Source organism: Botryllus schlosseri, chromosome 11 (genome assembly GCF_051294905.1).
Source record: "Botryllus schlosseri isolate E-star chromosome 11, Bs_hap1, whole genome shotgun sequence".
Taxonomy (NCBI): Eukaryota; Metazoa; Chordata; class Ascidiacea; order Stolidobranchia; family Styelidae; genus Botryllus; species Botryllus schlosseri.
In genome coordinates, this window is record NC_137246.1 from 21654929 (window position 1) to 21677189 (window position 22261).

Here is a 22261-nt window from a genome sequence, read left to right on the forward strand (position 1 = left end):
CTAAACACGCTAACCCCCAACCCTAACATTATGGTGAGTGACCTTATTTTGCATGTGACTGACCTTATTGTGCATGCTATCACACCAACCCTCCTCGAAAGATAGACTCGTGCTATCACTGTTGCCCGTTTCCCGGCGACGGACCTAGCCGCGACAGAGGCCAGTCAGCTTGTTTTTCACAACCACGATTTCGTTATACTTTAAGCAAAATTCCCGAGAATCACCATAATTGTTTTTCGAATTCTTTGAAATTTATGTTCTTGCTGCCACCCTGTTACCGCAAGTGGTATTTAGTGCAACTTAAAGGAAATTCGATCAACTAATTAAGATTACTGTGAAATTCTGCTACTTCACAAAATTTCCACAGTGTAGGTAGTATCTTTCGAAGTTTTACTAACTCAAGCCTCTCAACTATCAAGGTTCGTATGTCGAACACAAACCTGAACCGAACGTTCATCGACAGACTGTTTAGTTCATAACCACACCAACATCATTCTTAGTAGATGTTGGTTGTTGGTTTAAAACAGTGGTTCCCAACCTTTTTCGACTCATCGCCCCCTTTTGAAGCTCCACACCGATCATCGCCCCCCAAATATTGGGAACCGAAAAACAGCACTTCGTCAGCCCCCCCCCCCGAAAAAAACGTTGGTATTTGGCCCCATGGGGTGATAAACCATACCCCAGACCCCCCTCAGCCAGTGGGCTTTTTGTTGCTTCATATCAGCTATACCCTATTTCATGTACTGTTTGGTGAGTCACCGTATTTCGCCTAAACGCGCGCAGCGCGACAAATTTACATAATTCATGTTTGAATCGGTCAATATGGTCGATGTGGTAAGTTGGAAAAGGTAGGTCCCCTACATAATAATTAAACATCTTCAGGCGGAATCGTTGTTATATTGACTTCTTTACATGATGCTATTTCGTGACCTCCTATATCTGCTGTGTCAGAAGATATGGAAATCGTCAAAACGTACCAAACTAAAAGACGCACATGATTTCATATTGATATTTCTTTAATGGCAAATAATTTTTTCCTTGCGGGATGGCATTTGTCCTGTAGGGTTAAGTTCGCCAGGACAGGAACATTCGACGCCAGCCACTGAGGCGCCTATGGACAATTAAACATATATGTATACATATCGAAGTTTTCGGTCAGCACAAGGGCATTCCTTTTCGGCCAAGGTCTTCTCGCTGCTGATCGTTCTGGCACACTTCTCGGAGTCGCATGTTACATGGCCTCTAACTTCATAGGTCTTGGTGCGTCGTGGCGCAGTAATGGCCGACGCCGAAGTCTCCCATTTCCATAAATCATGCGTATTTTTGTTGGGTCACGGGGACCCCAACATCAAGATACATGAAAGCATTAAATCGCGTGCAGCGCGAAAATTTTTTGAAAAAGTCGCATGAATTTCTGAAAATTACTCTATCATTCATGTTAATTCACGAAATAATTTTGGGCTTCCTTCGATTTCGGGCCCCTCACCCACAATTGGGGGGTTCGGGGTGCGGTAGTTACGGTCCCGACTCCAATATAGCCGTTTAAACGTGCCATCGCCCCCTATCGCCCCCTTCGTCCGTTTTCGCCCCCCTATCGCCCCCTTCGTTATTTTCGCCCCCCTAGACCGCCAAATCGCCCCCTGGGGGCGATATCGCTCATGTTGGGAACCACTGGTTTAAAACATTATGTATTGCCGTCAAAAGAACACAAACATCGTATTCCAAAGATTCATTATACGCGGCAGAGTATTTCTATCAGTAAATGGTGGAGCGTTTCTTTTTCACCAGGATATAGAATGCACCCTCATGTAAGATGCCAAATGTTCTCCAACCCTAAGTCACTAAATACATATCTGGTCCTCTCATGTGTTCGTAACTGGAATATTTTGAATATATATTGGCATTATGTCGACATTATTTCCAAGATACCTGGTATATTTTATTATTGTTTATTTCGCCATGTTGCATGCTCGTAATGATGATGCTGATGCTGGTTATATGTTTTAAAAAATAACTAAACAACAACAGTTTCTCTGATCTTGATATACGCCGATATATTATGCAAAATTATAATAATAAAATAATTATTATTTATTATAATTACAGTAATCAACGACTTCCAAAGTGAGTATGCCTAAATATGCCTATCATATACTTTTTTGTGTAGTGACACTGTGGTTCTAATTATCCTTATTCCATGAAATAAAGTATGTTCTGAGCTGGATATAATCGACGGGAAAGATGAGGGTGTGATTGTGCCTCCAATATTCGCTGGACGATATTTAGACTCGACTCAATGCAGCTGGCTTATACGAGGAGCACGGAACACCGTAAGTGTATAGGCAAATATTTGTCATTTTTACGGATGAAAATCCATTACAAATAACCGTACTGTAGAAAAAGTAGAACTCAATATCTTTGAAATCCAACTAACTGCATTCATCCCGAACTCAACGGTAGGCATTTGTGACTGGACATGGGCACTGTCGGCAGTCTATAACTCACTTTTAATATCCGATTGATTTTGTCTTGTGAGCGGTTATAAAAGACATTTGTGATATCGCGATCGAGTGTTTTCAAGATCTATACAGTGGTGCTTTATATAATTATATCGTGGATTTACAGGTGATCACAATACGATTCGAGTTTTTTGGCTTGGAAAATTGTTCCTACGATGTGCACGATTTCGTGAACATTTACGATGGCAACTCGACATCAGCAAGACAGGTACAAATTCTGGTGTTACAGGAAACTGGCCCTGCATATGGTTTATCATCTGGTATCGGAGTTTGCCTCAACCATAGACAACTATAGACTAGGACCTGGGTCTGGGACACTCTCGATTCCACTTCACCAATCCAAATAGACTTCTGAAGTTCCGTGTTATATAGGGGGCTCGAACTCGAGCTTAGTGCCTGCAAATCCCCTCAATATTGATTTATGGGAAGTGTTCTATTTCATCGTTATAAAGGTTTACGACACGTTACTGTGTGGGAGTGACGAGAGCATAAGAGGATTTGAGTCCAGCTCAAATGAAGTTCTCATCACGTTTCTCTCGGACGGCGTTGCAGGTCATGGTCGGGGATTCAAAATCAACTGGAATATTGTAGGTGAGCTCACGGTTCTCACTAATAAGTGAGAGGGTCAGATGTGGGTTGTACGTATTTACACATAGGGTATTCATTATTTCAGATTTATTTTTTCAACTTGAAAATTGTTCTTTGCGCGATTTACCGGCCGGACAATTCTGTATATTCTCATGCCCCCCCCCCCGGGAATACACCGGATTAAATGAAAGATGTTCAGCTTTTCAATTAACTACGCACCCTCACTTCAAATTATGAAACAAGGTGCATTCCTCTCCACATTGATTGTGGCAAACGTGATGATACGATGTATGGTATCAAACCCCTTAAAAGCACCATGTTGTTTGTTTTTGGTATTCATGGTGTTTCGTCAACTGTTATGTTTATTTACACTAGGCCAATTTCCTTCATTTCAATTCCGTATAGATGCCGACTTGTCGCACGGCCCACTTCTAGGCTTTTATAAGACAACGCTTACACGGATGAGGTGGCGATGAGGAGCCTAGATGAACCTCCGACACTTATTAGGTAGGAATTCTGGAGTCGACCTCGGACGGACTCGAATCCGCAACCCATTGGCGTTGCAGCTGTTGATTATACTTAGGTACGCTATCTCGCCACCTAAGTTCGTACTTGTCCGTAGTTCATTAACGTCAGTAAATTACAATCGGTAAGAGAATACATTTTCAAAAAGTAAGCGTATATTAGGCGCCATCGGTTACTCCAAGTTGGTCTGGAAACTACATCTTACAATCGTGTTCGCTGTCATCGATGATTGGATGATAATGTCTATCACCTCTTCCCAATCTACTTCTAGAGCAGGGGTCACCAACACGCGGCCCGCCAAGTCATATTCTGCGGCCCGCGACCTGATTTGAGATTTAGGAAGAAAGCTAAGAAAACCAATTTGAAATGTTGAAATTAACTTCAGTTTCAACATGTTGTTGTTTTTTCAAAATAAAGGTATTCTCTTGTGTCCAACATCACTATTCGTCATTACAGCTAAACGGCTGTGGTGAGGGCAACAGCATTCCATCGAGGGAGAATCAGCTGATCTGAATATGCATATTGTCTTGCCTTGCAATAGCCCAAACACTGCCAAGGCCGAGACGCATGGAAAACGGCTTAGGGCAGTGGTTCCCAAACTGGGGAGCGCGCGCCCCTTGTGGGGGCGCGAAATCATCTGAAGGGGAGGCGGAGATGCGCTAAATCCAAAATATTTTCGCGCTCTGCGCGATTTACCTCTATTTCATAGTTAGTGCTATGTGTATAGTCCGGAATTCATCTTATAGAATTATGTTATCAACAGCCATAACCTCCCGGCTCCCATGCCATCAAACTAGCGGTTGGGATTTCTAGCATTCTGGTTGAATTTTTGATATGACGATTTTTCAGTATCATAAATGGGGTGTGTGTCTAAAAAAGTTTGAGAACCACTGGCTTAGGGCTTCCCCACAAGATCATGCTTTACGTAGAGATGGTCTTTCAGCTAGTAACGTATCTCGCTAGTCCCAATATCGATTCCTTAGTCGCTGAAAAGCGTTTCCAGGTATCGTGCACAGCTCACATTTCAAAATAAAATATAATTGGTGATAATGATTTTTTGTTGTATTTGTATTCCTTTAATGAAATATTATTTCTTTTGTGGTCAAATATGCCCATCGCCTATGTTAGATAGCTCACCGTTGTACTGACTTAGAGTTTTAGAACGTGGTTGCCTATTTTACATCGATATCGAATTCATGCGGCCTGCGGCCTCTACGAAATTTGAAAAGTGGCCCGCGACCCATTTTGAGTTGGCGACCCTTGTTCTAGAGACTGATCATTTCAGTAATTGTCAGCAATTTACTACTATATTTAAATTAGTTTTGAATATTTCTACTTCTACTTGTTATCAAGTATAATATTTTTGAATTTCATCGACTTTTGTATCATCAGTGACTGCTTGAACCACATCTGGGTATTTTCGTACACGAATACGATACAAATCTACCCATAAATTAATTCATTGGCTGATAAATTGATAAATACTTGACTAATTCGAAAATTGAAAGTATACTTCTGTCCTGAAACCCTTCTGCTTATGATAAAAGTCTACAATGTCGGCAGACTACACACCTCAAATATACTTTACATTAAACCTATTGGGTTTCGGTAAAATTGATTGCACAAACTTACTTCGAGCAGCCCAAATTCCACTTCGTTTCAGAGGACTGCTCGCCCGATCAATTCCGTTGCTGGAGCGGCGAGACTTGCCTCGGCGGATCTTTGCAATGCGACGGAAAGTCGGACTGCGCAGACGAGAGCGACGAAAAGGAATGCGGTGGGTAACCCTCGCTCACGCCCCCGAAACATCCCGATGGTACATTTTGCATTGCATGTTTTAGCGATTGTCCACGGGGAGTGCGGACAACAAGACATCGCTCCTGAATTTCTGTGGGTATGTTCACGAACGAGCCTGCATGGTGTCTCTGTGCATCGCGAGATTGTCTTCAATCCGAGTCTCGAATTTCTAGCACGCCAGAATCGTCGGCGGACACTTTGCAAAAAACGGTTCGTGGCCGTTCATTGCGCGAATAGAAAGCACTGCGCTTGAAGACTTCTTGTGCGCTGGTACCATCGTCAACGATCGATGGGTCCTCACAACCGCCACTTGCGTGAACTCACAATTTGCGTAAGTATGTATATGCGTGTAAGTAGCATGTGAGCATGTGCTTGTGCGGTACCCGGGGTGTTCAAAGTAGTCAGCATTGCTACTCAAGTAGAGCCGAAGTAACGGCGTACATAGTAAATAATAATGCACGATTTATCTCTGGTATTTCTCATAGCAATTTCACTGTTTGAAGTCATGCAAACTTATTTAATATTACTACTCTGAACTTATCGAAATCCGAAGCGTGAAGAGTAAGTAGTTTCACTTAACAACTGCTCAACTGGAAGTTGTCTGAACCGTAACCAACTATAAGTATGTATATAGTGAGAGTTGGATTGGAAAAGCGTGGTTAAGTAATCCGGAAGAGTCAAACACTTCGTTACTGACCACCTCGGTGAGGGAATTTAAGACGATAAGCACAAACATATACTCTTGTTCACATATGATTTATGAACTGAAGATATACTACATATAGACAGAAGGACATGTACAGTGAGATTATGTCAAGACCATATTGGAGATACAGTTTCAAAGCATCTGGTTTACCTTGAGTACGAGTTCAAAACTCCCGTATCACTCTCGATAACTTTATATTCGGGGATGTTTCACTGACACACACAAAGACACACACTATGTGCAATGCCATAAGACACGATGCGATGTGATGAACAGATATCGAAGGATGCCGAACGACCAGTTGCGGTCTTTTAAACCGGCATCCACCTGGACCTAGTGCCCAACGTCACAATTCGTTTTCTGTGCTAACCTCTATTCCGCGGCTTTTTCCATTCCTTGTGAGTGTGCTCTTTCATCGGGGCTTTTTCTGGGCTTTTTTGTCACCGTAAGAACAGCGTCACCGCTACGCTATCTCTCTGATGCGTAACAGACTTATTTCTTGCTATCTCAGTACAATATAATCCTGTAAGTTTCACGCAATATGTAGCAATATTGTTATAGAAGCACAAATGATTGTTCAATTACCGAAGATCACGATTTTGAAAGGCAATAAAAAAATAATAAAGGGTATAATTTGGGCATTCGGCTTTCGAATTATGAATCAGGACTAATCTGAACAATTTTCAGTGAAGATCTGGTCGTAACAGTCGGCACCGTGTCTTTCCTTCGGTCGAACGGCAAGAAATACCTGGTCGAGTTAATCAGTCGACCTCGAGAGTAAGTGACAGCATTTATTCGATAAGCATCTAGCTCAGTGATGTGAGTTTAACAGGCAACCGTTTCAGGTCAATTTTAACGCACCCGGAAGGAGCTGGTCTTCTGAAACTCTTAACTAACATCGTTTTTTCTTCTTTCGTGCAACCGGCCTGCATTGCCATCGCCGGCTTGACGAACGAGCCGGATCCAGGTGAATTTTGCGTCGCCCTTGGATGGGGCTCCAGACGTAAGTAATTCTTTGTCTGGCGAAGTCAAATGCGGAAATACGCCATTTTAGTTTTACTGTAAATCAGTGGTTCTCAAACTGGGGGCGGCCCTCCATTTGGGGGGCGTAAGCAGAGGTGGTCAGTAACGAAGTACTTATACTTTTTGAAGTACTTGAAGTAGATTTTGCCTACTCACACTACTTTTTAAGTAGTTATGATTTTAGACTACTTCTACTTCTACTTGACAGTTTTCAGTTTTGTAGGCAAAAATAAGTGTAGAATACCTACTTACTTACTTACTTGTGAACCACCACGCCTACTTCTACTTGAGTAGAAATTCCGGCGTTACTTCTACTTCTACTTGAGTAGCGACGGTAACTACTTTGACCACCTCTGGGCGTAAGGCCATCTGAAGGGGGGGCGAGAAGCTGCGGTCAATTGAATTTTTTTTTTTCGCGCTACGCACGATTTTCTTTCATGCAATGGTTATTACTCTGTCTATATAGTCCTGAATTCATATTTGATAATTACCTCATCAACTGTCAATACCTTCCATGCCATCAAATTGTCCGTTGGAATTGCCAGCATTCTGGTTGCATTTTGTGATAAGACGATAAGGGGGCGCGGAAATTTTCACTTTCAGAAAGGGGGGCGTGTCTAAAAAGGTTTGAGAGCCATAGTCGCCATAGGCCATAGGCGCATAGGCCATAGTCGCAATGATGATTTCGATGTGCTGCATATTGTCAATTTTACATATGACATGACTATAATATTATTGCATATGGACCTGTATGATTCGAGTTTATCGATTCCGAAATATTTCAACTTCATGCGATAGAGCTTCGGGTTATAATTATTTCGAAAGCAAACCCACTAATTGGCTGAATTTGAATTGATCAGATCAATGTTTTAGGATTTGGCATAATGAAATATGTAAGTTAAATTGGCAGAGCAGATTTTGTAAATATATCCTATGATTAGGATGTTAGGTTTCAAAGTGGCGCATCGAATTGCAATGAACGCATTCAATACAAATCATATATATCACCGTATGCGACGCCAAGAACTACTTTCCCGCGCCTTTTCATTGATAACTTTTTTGTAACAGACGTATGTATACAATTTAAACATCTCTGAAACCGGCAGCTTATGCTTGGCTCACGGAACAGCTAGCCGTATAGTTGCCAATCACAAATCTTACTCGTGCTGCGATGGGCGTCAGTCAGATTTTTGCGCTGTGACATGTTTCAAATAAATCATTTTAAAATGTGCTGTTGGAATTGAAATACTCTAGCGGCAATCATACGTTGTATTGAACAAGGGGAAATATATTGAGGCAACGTTTAGATTTTCAATACGATTTGAACAACCGATTTTAATATTGTTTCTTTCGAAGTGTGTCGCACAAACAGTATAGTTGCGGGCCGCGTGCGGACGCCTATGAACATGATATGTTCAACATATGAAAATTGTGATTTTAGTCTCCGAGAGCACTGAAGTCGGGCCTTTGCGACAAGCTCAAGTGCCCATACAGCATGAAGACGTATGCTCTGCTTCCCGTCCGTATGGAGACACCAACACAACTTTCTGCAGCGGGGACAGTGTAAACGGTGGTGTCGGCACATGCACGGTAAGTTGGAACTCATGCGGCCCCGTAGCAGTTGAATATGTTGTGGAAATTCTCTTTCTCTAACAGTCCGATCGCGGCGGGCCAGTTATGTGCTTCCGAGACAACGTCTGGGTGCAATTTGGAATCGTCGTCCGTCCGTCGTGCGGGGAATTCGGAGTTTCTGACTTTTACACCAGGGTTTCGTATTATACCGACTGGATCGAAGAGAGTAAGTATAAAGAGGTTGTTCTTCGTTGAAGGGCTACCGATCACTATACATTCCGTCCCGAGGACTGTAAACACTGAGTGTATAGGCCACATTCGTGTCTTTCACCCATTTCCACCATAGCAAATCGAGTAAACAGCATTTTTGCATTTCACGCTCGCGTCCATTCCAATGGGAGAAAAAAGTCAAATACAACAATTGTTATCGAGATATGTTTCTGGGGTGCAGTGAGTCCCTTTTTTGCGTGTACCACCCCAAGAAGTCGCAAAATATGGTACACGAAAGCATGCAGGACCCTCTGCGCCCTAGCACATATCAGCATGCGGAATGTCTCGTATTATCCATTGAGATGGGTACCAGAAAGTGCCGAAGGCTTGATTTGAGCCACGCTATTGTGAAAATATAAAACATGCGCCTATATTTACCATCCCAGTATAGTCGTACGTAGGTACCTTACAAGAGAGGACTTTTAAAGGTTTTGCTATAGCATTCTCGGATTGGCTGAACTGTCATTATAGGATGAAGACAAGAATCTTCCTTATCCGCAACTATTTTCCCCCAATACCGCGACGTGTCTATAGTGGGGTATAGTGTTTATCACAATTTACTGCTATATATTGGTCAAGGACTGTCGAAAGTTAGGAGCCACTGGATTACATAGGTGTCATAATTCAACATTTGTTATGAAAAGCTTCACCGTCTGATCCCTAATTTTTCTAGCTATGAACATGACGCTGTCAAAGCACACTGTGGTCCATTCTACCGCCACGAATACGACTACACATTCCGCTACCAATACGTTTTCAACAACTTCGGACTCTACAGGGACTACAACATCACATCCCGGTGAGATATTTTTACTAGATATATCACTTTTTGTACAAGGGGAAACATTAGAAAGATTCATTCATTCATTCATTCATTCATTCATTCATTCATTCATTCATTCATTCATTCATTCATTCATTCATCCATTCATTCATTCATTCATTCATTCATTCATTCATTCATTCATTCATTCATTCATTCATTCATTCATTCATTCACTCATTCATTCATTCATTCATTCATTCATTCATTCATTCATTCATTCATTCATTCATTCATTCATTCATTCATTCATTCATTCATTCATTCATTCATTCTTTCTTTCTTTCTTTCTTTCTTTCTTTCATTCATTCATTCATTCAATCGATCAATAATTAGATAAACGTGCCGAATTAGAGGCCAGGGGCGATTTCAGTTGGTACGAGAGATGATCTGTGGATTTTTGTGGAATAGTGTTTTATTATAACGTCATGTGAGAGGATAGGCCTGGTCCTATTTCGACTTTGGCACATTTCATTGACACATTTCTATCATCAATATGATATAATATTGTGCCTTTGTGTAGAAATACTATCATAATTTGATCAAAGTCTAATGATTCCTCGAAATATATATAATAACCTATTATGAATACACGATGTAATTTGTTTTACCAATATATGATGGCTAAATTACGGTCGGGAATTACAGAAACCGATACCGACGAAACCATGACATCGGCTCCTAGTGAAGTAACTCAACCGACAAACAGCAATGCAGGTACACGTTTTGTCTCAGCTTGAGTCATGTATATTGCCATTAGGCCCAAAAATCGTGAAACACATTGATATGCAAACATGCAGACGTATTATGTATTGGGTGAGCCTATAAGTATAAATTGTTAGATAATTAATCTGTGTTGTGTGATATGTAGACCTGAGGCCGGAAAATTATGGGTGAGCACTGAGCAATTTCCAATGGCATGGCCGTAATCAGCGCAATGACATTACAGTGTATATACTCGAAATTAATCGATTGAATTTTTCCATTTTTAGAGGAATCAACCACCTCGGCAGCTACCTCCGTATTTCCAAAGCACGTTCTACTGCTGACCGTTGTACTGGTGATGATTCAGTGATTGGATAGAAAATATTGAATCTGCAAATATACGTAAACTTTGTGGATTCGTAACAGATCAATAACTAATTAGTACCTGAATCAACAACACACCGCGTCATAGCTCTAGATCAGGCTTATTGCTAATTTTTTACGAATAATTCCGACTAATAATATTAATAATATCATCCTGGACTCTTATGAATTGGATAGTTCATTTGCTTCCGCACTTAGTAATCTATCCTGACTTTATCGACTGCCATCAAAAGACAACTACATTGTACCAAGCTCCGTCTTGTCATCCTGAACGTATAGCGAATTTTTCTGTGTTCCGTTCATTGATAAATAAAAAGCTTCAATCCTGAGTTTCTTAACTTATTATGGGCTTGAACCGACTTCAAGCCTATGTTATCGTTGATACTCGCTGTAAAGCGCATTATATTGAGTGATACGTTTCCGCTTCGCGTAGACCAGTGGTTCCCAACCTTTTTCGTCTCGTGGCCCCCTTGGCCGATATTTGAGCTGAAATTCCCCCCTATGAAAAAGTTGCCTCTGACTAAAAAGGTGCATTTTTACGCACAACCATTTGCTGACTGAGCAATTAATGGCCAAACATATTCAAATATGTCCGAACTATGTCGAATACGGACCGCACCACACTTTGGTAAAGTACAGCTAAATTTGACCCGTATTTTACGGGTCGGGTAGCCGCTGACGAAAAACAAATCACCAAGCCCGCTTGGAATGACCTTGAGTTGTATCGATGAATCTGGTATGTTTTTCACGTTAGCTCATTTGTTGGCTTAAAAAGGTAAACAATTTCGCCTTGTGCTGAATTTTTCTTGACTTTTTCCTGCTTAGTAGCAATCTGGCCGAGAGGCTGTCGCAGGCCTAACGAAATCGTCTCGCGAACCTCACTTAATCAGGAGTGTAATATCTATACGGAAGGCATTTAAATATAACATACAATTGTAAATTCTGAACTAGTTTCATACATTCATACTACAGTCCTACCATAAAAATCTTAAAAAACTTGGTGAGCTAAGTGTATCTTACAAAACAACGCCAAAGTCAGATTCCCCCCTAAAAATTTCAAAATTCCCCCCAGGTTGGGAACCACTGGCGTAGACAAACCACATAGGTTACTTATTCTCGATCTGCGAATATACTGTACTTTGAAATCAGTTGTTACTGAAATGAGACTTACAGAATATTGCCTACCTTTGCCGATATATCAATTTGATATCCCCGTGGCAGACATTTCGCCTTCATTTTCGGCTGATATATGGAAATTCATTAGTCTTGGTCACACACGCACGTTACACAGCAGAATTTAGCTGTTATTTGGAACTATTCAAGTAGATAATACGTACATTTTAAATATGATGAATAGACGTTTCGTTTAGTATAATTTTTATTCAACATCACCCGTTATTAGCCAGGGCTTCGAACGAACCGGAACGTCCAATTCTATCTCAAGCACATGTCCTGCACGAGGGTTCATGCCTAGGGAAATTGAAATTTTGACACTGACCTGATTTCCGATTTGAAAATGTCCGCGACACGCCTCTGAATTTGGTGTGCTTGGTCAGACCTACTTACGGACTATTTGGGAAGTTGACTACTATAGAGAAATTGGCCAGCAGCTTCGCGACTCCCAGTCAAAAGACAACCAATCCCCAGATTGAAAATTAGGGATGGTGTGAACGTGAGGTTCACGTTCGCATTCTGTATGTGAACCTCAGAAATTTAGAGGTTCACGTTCACAAACGAACCTTGGTAGGTTCTGCGCTGTGAACCTTTTTCAGATATTACAATTTTCACTTCAATAAAACAACTTTGGTTGAAATTTATTGCATTTCAACTGCGGGCCACTATATGCATGGCGCTGGCAGCATATAAAAAATCAACACTAAACGAGCCTGCACCTGCAGTCTGCACCTTGACAATCTCAAAAACTTACCTGCTTTGTTGCAGAAGTTTGCTCGAATATTCAGCGACTGTGTGCTGTGAGCTTGACCCGCAATCACGCAACATCAAGAGCGAAATTGCTACATGTGTGTAGTCAGCGAATGATGCTTATTCAACCGCAATCAATGAAGTTGATATCGTTGTCTGATATAAAAAATCTAGCAGGCTTACGGCGTTAATCTTGATTTCTTATGTTTATTGTATCATAAAAACCACATCCGTACGATTGGAGTGTTGGCTACTGCTGTATAGTGGGTAATATCGGTAGCAAGCATAGAAACCAGTTTTACACTCTGCTCAATATTTACGCCGCCATACTCAGACGCCGATTGCTTGTCCCGTCTGGCCTAGACTGTTAAGGCGTAAGTGTATATTCCCTTGCAAGTCCTCGCCGAAATTGTTGTAACAGCGACGGAAGATATTGTTGTTATGGAATTATTATACCATTTGATTGCCCTAATTGATACATTTGGCGTCAATATGTACTTCAGCATTGTGGCATTATGTGGCCCGAGTCGTCGCTTGGTATCGTGTAAATTAATATAGGCTACCACTTCACTGAAATGTAGGGTTGAAATTAGCAATATGACGTCACGTGACGTCATGAGGTTCACGTTCGCGGTAACACAGAACCTCTCGAAAAGGTTCGCGTTCACACGAACCTGAACCTTTCAGAGGTTCACACCATCCCTATTGAAAACCACTTCTTTACACCATAGCTTTGCCTATGATATATATTGCGAAATATATACGCGGTATACTTTGTACCGCTGTGACGCAGTACAGATGCAATCCAGATCCATGGCTTGCATTTGAACTTCGATTACACGAACATTATCGACGTTTTTGACTTGTTCAACCTGTATCAGAATAAACCGCGCGTATCGCTTACGTGATTCATGTCTACGTTTCACTGATGCTCAGTGGATAACCGTTTCGCAGACTGCAGAAATGCGAAGGTGAGCAAGACGCATATAAATCATATGTTAGCGCGTGTTTATGCACGGAATATCATTCCTACATCGGTATGACAAGGTGTAATTACTTGCGATAATAAAGGAAACACTAACGACTTGTTTAGGTTCAATCAGGGTGGCTGAGATTAGTGACACTGTGGTATCAACAAGATAAGCTTAAACATAATGTCAAACGCCAGAACCGAATTTCTTTTCAAAATAACGAAGCATACCATAAGTCGTATGAATTGACAGTAAAACGTTACACGACTTGGAGTTTTGTTTTGACAATTTCAAATGTTACCACCTGCTACATACACAATCAGATTACGGCATCTCGATTGAGTTTTTTTCAAGTAAATACTTTCCGATTATTTGATAGCCACGTGTGCGAATAAGCTGGTAGCGTTCATCATTTGTCATACAAATGGTTGAAATGACACCACCAATCATGAACCGCAACGTCATTGGTTTTGAAATCCACAAAATCCACGCCCAGCTGTAATATTATAGATTACTAACCTACGGTAGGTTAGTAATCTATAGTAATATAGGCCGTACCTAAATACCTAAATTAGTTCACAAGTGAATTCGTTACTAACTAACCCAAATCCGAATCCTAACCGACTCCTGAACCCTAAACTACCCGCGTACATTAATAAATGCATAGCATATACCAGATACCGAGTACCGAATTCACCAAACGTCGTATATCACAGTTCACTGACATATCCACTATCCAGTGAAACATTACTTTTCAAATTTATTAATACAATATTGATGCCTCGTTTTCATGATTGCATTAGCTTTTACATTTTGATTTTGATTTAAATTTTTGAAAAGTCCACCGGTCCGTCAAATATTTTTTGAAATTTTACCGGTCCGCGAGGTGAAAAAGGTTGAGAACCACTGGCGTAATCTATAGAAGGTCCAAACAATGTTGCTGGAACACCATAGCGTAAAAAGTAAATATCAAAACTGTGAAAGATTTTACAGCGATACGAAACCACGATAACGATATACACGGATCGCTGTATATAGGTTATATTGGCGGACGATTTTGTTTGGGCAATGCCGTTTCCAATTAAACAACGCGTTTGCTGGAGATAATCCATCGGGTAAGGCTTGATTTCGAGTGCATACTCCGAATCTGCATGCAGTATTCGCGTTAATTATGCGTTGTGAATGGCTATTGTCGACTGGATGTCGCTTGCTACCGCGAAAATTGGTGTCGACAGGAAGATCTCTTGGCCGAACATGACACCTGAAGCACACGAGAAAGGCGAAATGTTCCGACCTATATACCGTGTTTTGAGCATCGTGTTATGTTGTCGTCTATGCATCCAAAACCTTTTCCAATGTTCCGTCATCTTTTTGGAACGTATATAGGCTATGTAAGCCTAGTAATAAATCCCGTACCAACCTATCATCTTTTGGTGGATTTATTGACCATCAGCATATGAGTGATATTACTGGTATGGCCTAACGCAACGAGTTTCCGAAAAATAAAAGAATGCTTTCTAAAGAAGTAATAGAAAATGTTTTCAACACAATAGGTAGCGCAGTGAAATAAGTATACACACTATACATTTATTCGATACGTAATCTGTAAACAAAATCACGAAACATCATACGCTACTTCCTAAAGCCGCCCGTTATCAGCTGACAAAAATTCGTTCGTCGACATCTTTTGCAGAAGTTTCGAAGTCCTGAAATAAATTGTCGACAATCATCGTCTCAGTTTGAACACGCCAGATATGAATCAAAATACTATCATCGAAATTGAGTACTGCCGATGCTCTCGTATTACTGTATGCTATATATGTAGGATCATAACAAATTAATGGCGATATAGATCTCGATTAGCGACGGGCATATTTATGATTGCAATACGATGCGTGTAACTTAAATTATACGAAATATAACGATGAGACGAAACTCGTGCCTCTGTAAAACTGTAGGAAGTCATCAACTCAAATCAGGTTGAATTCTATACAGTGATAACATCGAGCGAATGCGTAGTACGACAATTCGTGTGCTGATACTAATGCACCGAAGATATAAAGTTATACCGCCTACATGATCGCCGTATATAACCACATAAGTGCTCACCTGGTTGTAATATCCGGCACTTAATTTGCCAATTCCAATTTGATTTTTTCTTACAAAATGCAACGCAGGAAAATCGAAGCGTAACTTTCCGCCTGCTTTCCCGTTTCGAATTGTAGCCTGATGAATATACAGGTTGATCGTGGCCAAGTCTTTTCACTTCAGGTTTGACTACCTGTGACGATGATGCCGATACTGTAAATAACAGTAAATCATTCAGATTTTAGAATGTCGCTAGATGATCGCTGCATAAATCGACAACCGACTAACATTTGATATTACGTAGAAGGTTGACCGATACTTCAGCATGGTGCGGCACTTGAGAAAATACAACAACAACCAGCCTAAATCTAATTGTCGCGTCAAATGCCCGTCACGTCTAAATATACGAAATGGAAAGTGTCGATTTCCTTGCAATATATTTGTTCATCGACCTCGAGTAGTTAACGTAGAGAGCAATGCTCCAGTTACACGAAACACGGTAACGAGTTTAAAGAGCTGTGACTGATGTTCTCGGTCGACACACTCATTACGGAAATGATTATGACGCTTCGTGAAATATATGGACTCGGACTGTAGACGACTACATCTCATACCTGAATAACAAATGATGCTCAATATTCCAATCACCACCACGATCCATAGATGACCCATTCCAATACGTTTTCCGCAATTGAAGAGACTCTTTGTGCGATCTAAAGCTCACTACGAAACATCTGTCGCCGCGAGAAAGCCGTCACTTATATGCTGACCGACTCTCGGATTTTTTCGGTCTGCAATTTTGTGGAGAGTTCAGCTTTATTGTGGCGCGCACGTGACCGATGGCAAGCGTGTAAGATCTAAATTATATGTTTTAAAACGAAAAATAGAGAGTCTCATATTGTGTGACAAAGCGAAATGCTGTATAGACTTATTCTATGATGAACATCCGTCGAGTCGTAAATTGAAGAGTGCCCTGATGAGACGCAACGGGACGGGGTAATAATAAATGGTGTTTAATAGTGCTGTGTAATTGGGCGAATCAATATTTTGGTATGCCAGTTTGCGATTATCATTTTGGCTTCGTTCGGGTCATTTTTTGAGCGGGATTGCAGCGCATTATATACAATGGTAGTTACTATGTCAGTTAGAATATCTGTAGATAGGTATAATGATATGCACTAAACTGTCGCACACAGAGGTGATCCAAGTAGTGACCATTGCAAATCAAGTAGAATTTGAAGTAACACCGTAAATTTCCACTCAATAACAATTTTTATTAGCGACTCTATAGCGATTCCTAAAATGAGTAAAAACTACATTAAGTAAAATGGAAAGTGAGGCGTCTCAAGTAAGCAGTAGTAGATTTAGCCGAATCGTAGAATACTTTTAGTATAGTCCAGCGGAGGTGGCTACCTTAAAGATTGGAAGATGACTAATCGCAGCTAACACAAAATGACTAAGGACAACGTAATAGGTGCAATTTGTATATTCAGTTTCCATTTAGACTGGCTATTTCGGTCGGTTGTGATGTAACTTTCACTCGTAATAGTATAACGCAAACCCATCTGAAAACGACTGTCTACTTTGCAAAATCCAAAGTGTAATAACGTAATAAAGCGTTAAGTAGACGTGGAAATAGTCTTAAAACATACACCCACAGGAAAAAGTATATCGCTCCGAAAAAGTAGGAGTATACTTCGATACTTACCACATCTGGCATTACACACACTCCCATAAATGTGTCAAATAGTAAAACTCTAATGTTTTTCATTAGACAAACTATCCAATCGAAAACAATGTCGTTCACTGTTCGTAATAAATCAATGATTTTGATGCTGTATACTTGCTTATGCTCACCTATTTTCGTCAATAACATGCGGACAGGTGCAGCTATTTTTGTGTTCGTGTACACTTTAGCCCTATAACGAGACGCAATTATAGGAATAAATCCAATATAGTCCTTATATCCGTTTCGTTTGATATGTAGCCATGAAATTGGTAGGTAATTCGAAAGTCGAAAACATTTATCATATTTCAAACTGGAAAAAATGCGAAGCAACTAATATGCCAAGGGAATGGAGAAAATAACAACAATCAATGCGACTGAATTCCACGAAATAGAGGCCAAATCGCGCTTTGAAGATACGTTTAAACATCATACTCGCAATTTATATCCTCCACGCTTATGCGCTTACATAGATTGCGTGATGATCGCTGCGTATATATGGGCTCTTTCACATATCAGAGCATATTAGACATGAATACGAAGATCACATAAATGGGGTTTCGGCGCATTTGTTATTGATGATTGGTAAGGTGACATACCGTTGAAATGATTCAGCCTTTGAAATTTGTATGGAGTATAAGCTCCGAGAATGCATTTACAATAGGAGTTACTTCCACATTTCATAGGAACCGCTAGTGAAATGATGCTGAAGCCACGTCTGCGCTTTATAAATTTATTCTAAAACAAGTTTTAACCATACTCGGAGTGCGTATTTATAAATAGTCTATCTGTGGTTTATATCTAGTTAGATTGTTTCTAGTTTAATAAGCCATGGCGGCAAGATTGGCTCCTGTCAATTTTGACGGAATTAAGCGAGGAAACAGACCGCATAAAGCGCTCAAGAGTTATTCCTTCAGTTCAGTTGTGTTGTACAGGATTTCGAAACCAAACGATTCAACAAATCCTGTATACCGTATATTATTGTGCAACACACACATAAAGTGTTGTTAGGGATGGTGTGAACGTGAGGTTCACGTTCGCGTTCCGTGTGTGAACCTCCGGAATTTGGAGGTTCACGTTCACAAACGAACCTTGGTAGGTTCTGCACTGTGAACCTTTTGCATATATTACAATTTTCACTTCATAATAACATCTTTGGTTGAAATTTATTCCATTTCAACTCCGGGCCACTCTATGCATGGCGCTGGCAGCATAAAAAAGAACAGCATTAAACGAGTATACAATTCGACAATCTCAAAAGTCTTACTTGCTTTGTAACAAGAATTTGCTCAAAATACCCAGCTTTCCGTTTGCTGTGAGCTTGACCCGCAATCACACAACATCAAGATAGTCATGAAGATAGTCAGCAAATGATGCTTATTCAACCAATCAATGAAATTGATGTCGTTGTCTGATGTGAAAATTCTGGCAGGCGTACGGGGTCAATCTTGATTTCATATGTTTATTGTATCATAGAACCAAATCCGTGCGATTGGGGTGTTGGCTACTGCTGCATAACTTGTTAATGAGGTAATATCGGTATGAAGTATATAGAAATCCGTTTTGCACTATTCTCAATATTAATGTAGCAAGACTCAGACACCGAATACACTGCCCGGTCTGGCCTATACCGTTAAGGTGTAAACTTATATTCCCTTGCAAGTCCTCGTCAAAATTGATTTTATGGGATTATTGTATCATTTGATTGCCCCAGCAGTTGATACATTTGGCGACGCTTAAAACATCAATAGGCACTTCAGCATTGATGTATTACGTGGCTCGAGTCGTCGCTTGGTATCGTGTACACTGTACATTGTTATAGGCTATCACTTCACTGAAATGTAGGGTTGGAATTAGCAATATGACGTCACGTGACGTCATGAGGTTCACGTTCGCGTTCACACAGAACCTTTCAACAAGGTTCGCGTTCACACAAACCTGAACCTTTCAGAGGTTCACACCATTCTCAATAATTAAGCAATTCTTCAAATGCAGTATAAACCATGCAGGAAAGGCTGAAATGGTATTTTGTGTAGATTACCAATTATAATTCTGTTGTGCAAATTAGACACAATTGCACAATTGACACAAGAAAAGGCGACTATGTAGCTGGTACGACAGGGGAGGTAAGCTCAAGTTGGTTGGCAGGCCGGATTCAAACCTTTCGAGCCGTATGTTTGACACCCCTGTGGTACGACTTTACATGACTTCATTGTCGGTTGTTACTGCATGGATCATCATCATTTTAGCATTATCACTCATGTTGTGTTGTACGAAGTGCTGTTTACTGAACCATAACGATAGGAATTTCGAAACGGTGTCCGAATTAAGTGGAGACTGCCCGAATTAAACGGATATTTTTACATGTTCCATTCGTGAGCATTATGGACGAATAAAGCCGTTGCCCGGGTTATTTGGTATTCGAATTTAGTAGAGTTGACTGTACATTGACTATAATATTCATCAAACCTATGCAACTCTATATCCCGAAGCAATTTGTGTGATATGAAATGTGAAAAGTAAGTACAAATTCTGTAGAAGTATAGAAACAGTCCCAAACAGCCCCGACTGAAAAGGTAGAAAAAAACAACTTGGTTTTCGAAAAAGCGCATATTACCATATCGATTGCGATAGTCTGCCAATGTTGCGATATGGTGGTTATCACCAGATCCGATAGCTTAGGATTATATTTTAAAATCGTGTTTATATTGTCTTCAATCACCTTTAGAGAGGGACGATTTTGCATTTTGCATCTATCCATAGCGCAGGATGACCTATTCATGGATAACATTGATATCGTAAATAGTGTGATATTGTACAGATACGACACCAATGGTTTCGAATCCGACCGAGGTCGACTCCAGAATTTCTACCGAATGCGAGAAACACCTGCGAGCATTCCATGCCGTGCACTCGCGCGAACCACTGTGTTGTAATTTCATATGTTATTTATCGTATGTATGAAATCATGGCTAAAAACAAAACTAAAAACATGTCTTCAATATTTTTTTAATTTAGTTTTGTTGAATGCAACCCTGCGTAAAGGCATGACTATACTGATGCCGTCACCATAGATATGGCAGAATATATTGCACTGTTGCGACGTTGCGAGAATGAAATCCTCTTCGAGCACTGCCACCTAGTGGTTAGTGCATCAGTGATAAAGGCGTCGGCTGAGGGTCACTCGAGGTGTCGCTTGGAAAACTCCCATATGTTTAAGACTCCTACTGGGATTGTGCCTCCTGGTTATGATCCCGGTTCGTTTATTTATATTGTCATCATTTCAAAACACCACAAGATTGCGATAAGAGGAACAGAAATGACTGTGTCGAAATAATTTGACAGATTTCAATATCAAATCGACTGAATATTACATATTTTCTGCCGAGTTGTTCTTCATGGAAGCAAATACTGCATTCCTCTTTCCTTAGTTAGATTGTGGACATAAATTGTCGTTGTTGTTGATGCCATTGTTTATTTAACAAAAAGAATTGATGCTTATCGCCTGTTAGCCTTTCACACGACGGTCGGTGAGGAGCGCACAGTATAATGAAAGGAACGTGGGAGTTGGCGTAGTGGTTGACTTCCACAGCTAGCAACGCTGACTTCCCGGAATCAATTCTGGCCGGTAGCCGAAGCGTCGAAAGTTTAACTGGATTTCTTCCCCCTGTGTCACTCGTTCATACGGCGACAGAAAAGTCGAGAAAAAATAACCGATGAAGGGTCGTTAAAAGGGGAACGTGGAACAGTTGACATTGGGCACTATAGGCTGAGGTGAAGGCCAGATTAGGAGACCGTTTCTGGTCGTTTCGGCATCCCCATATCTGTTCATTACATCGCATTGTTTCTTCTGAATCTTATTATTCATTTTGTGTGACTTGATCCGACGAAAATATATAATCTGACGATTATAACGATTATTAAACCACGATAACGATACTATCCAACGTCATAACTCAGAACTCATAAACGACTGGTACACGGACAAATTCGACAAAGTAAGAGATTATAAAAAGGGTCAGTTAATATGTTAGTAATACAAAAAATGACTTTCATTGGGCACATTTAGAGACAAGGAGAATACGATGGAAGTCATGTTTTCGAACTACCGATTGTTCTAGGATAGCGATGTTCTTGTCCCATATGGTCGTATGTATATTCGCCCGTATGGTATTCTGGGGTTCCTGCTCGAAACGCACAGGTAATTCCAGAGGGGTGTGCGTTGACGTCGACACTCGGTTCTCTTCTTCGTTGGCGAAAATGCCCGCGTACTCGGGTATCCAGAGAAATGATACGTCCACTCCATTTTTCTCTAGTGGACGAAGTGCCTATAAAACATCATAAAATAGTTTGCGAGACCGGCCTAAATTCAAGTTAGGAGGAGAAACCAAGGCACTTGGGCATAGTCTGACATGATTAGGAATTTGTTAGGGATGGCAATTTTGTATAAATGTCTCTGTGTGTCGGTTCATCCCCTAAATCCTTTCAACCTATTCATCCTTCCAAAGTCTCGTGGATATAGCCTATATTCTAAGGCATTGCTTTCCAACCGGTGGGCCGCGACCCACTAGAGTGGGTCGTGAAGCTATTTCAGGTTCGTCGCAAAGAATTTCTAAATATTACAGTTTTCCATTCAATTTG

General features: G+C 40.7%; 3 protein-coding genes across 6 annotated transcripts in view; 2 read left to right on the top strand and 1 right to left on the bottom strand.

Moving 5' to 3' along the window:
• The window catches only part of LOC145449927 (uncharacterized), a 32324-nt gene extending 29162 nt beyond the window's left edge, over positions 1 to 3162 (top strand). Inside the window, exon 27 of the mRNA XM_080328365.1 lies at positions 2892 to 3162. Coding sequence (XP_080184491.1) covers positions 2892 to 3139 — 248 coding nt within the window. The 3' untranslated portion in view covers positions 3140 to 3162. The remainder of the gene's footprint in view (positions 1 to 2891) is intronic.
• LOC145450189 (transmembrane protease serine 9-like) overlaps positions 1 to 22261 on the top strand; it is a 163824-nt gene that overhangs the window by 76574 nt on the left and 64989 nt on the right. The window contains exons 37-42 of one of the 3 annotated variants that reach the window (XM_080328694.1): positions 6981 to 7138; positions 8600 to 8748; positions 8815 to 8956; positions 9674 to 9799; positions 10472 to 10540; positions 10816 to 11241. The exons of 1 other annotated variant lie outside the window; for it this stretch is intronic. In XM_080328694.1, coding sequence (XP_080184820.1) covers positions 6981 to 7138; positions 8600 to 8748; positions 8815 to 8956; positions 9674 to 9799; positions 10472 to 10540; positions 10816 to 10898 — 727 coding nt within the window. In that variant the 3' untranslated portion in view covers positions 10899 to 11241. Of the gene's footprint in view, positions 1 to 5295; positions 5410 to 5473; positions 5772 to 6980; positions 7139 to 8599; positions 8749 to 8814; positions 8957 to 9673; positions 9800 to 10471; positions 10541 to 10815; positions 11242 to 22261 lie in introns of those variants that run through there. One more of the 3 variants, XM_080328695.1, reaches the window with a different exon arrangement.
• LOC145449379 (uncharacterized) lies at positions 15374 to 17897 on the bottom strand. Of its 2 annotated transcripts, none has more exons than XM_080327729.1 (3): positions 17752 to 17897; positions 15916 to 16107; positions 15374 to 15512 (listed from the first exon to the last, which is right to left on the bottom strand). In XM_080327729.1, exons 1-3 carry the CDS (start codon positions 17768 to 17770, stop codon positions 15439 to 15441), a joined length of 285 nt encoding a protein of 94 aa, XP_080183855.1. In that variant the 5' UTR covers positions 17771 to 17897; the 3' UTR covers positions 15374 to 15438. The 2 variants fall into 2 exon arrangements, with proteins under 2 accessions (XP_080183855.1, XP_080183854.1); XM_080327728.1 differs by lacking the exon at positions 17752 to 17897 and adding an exon at positions 16509 to 16667.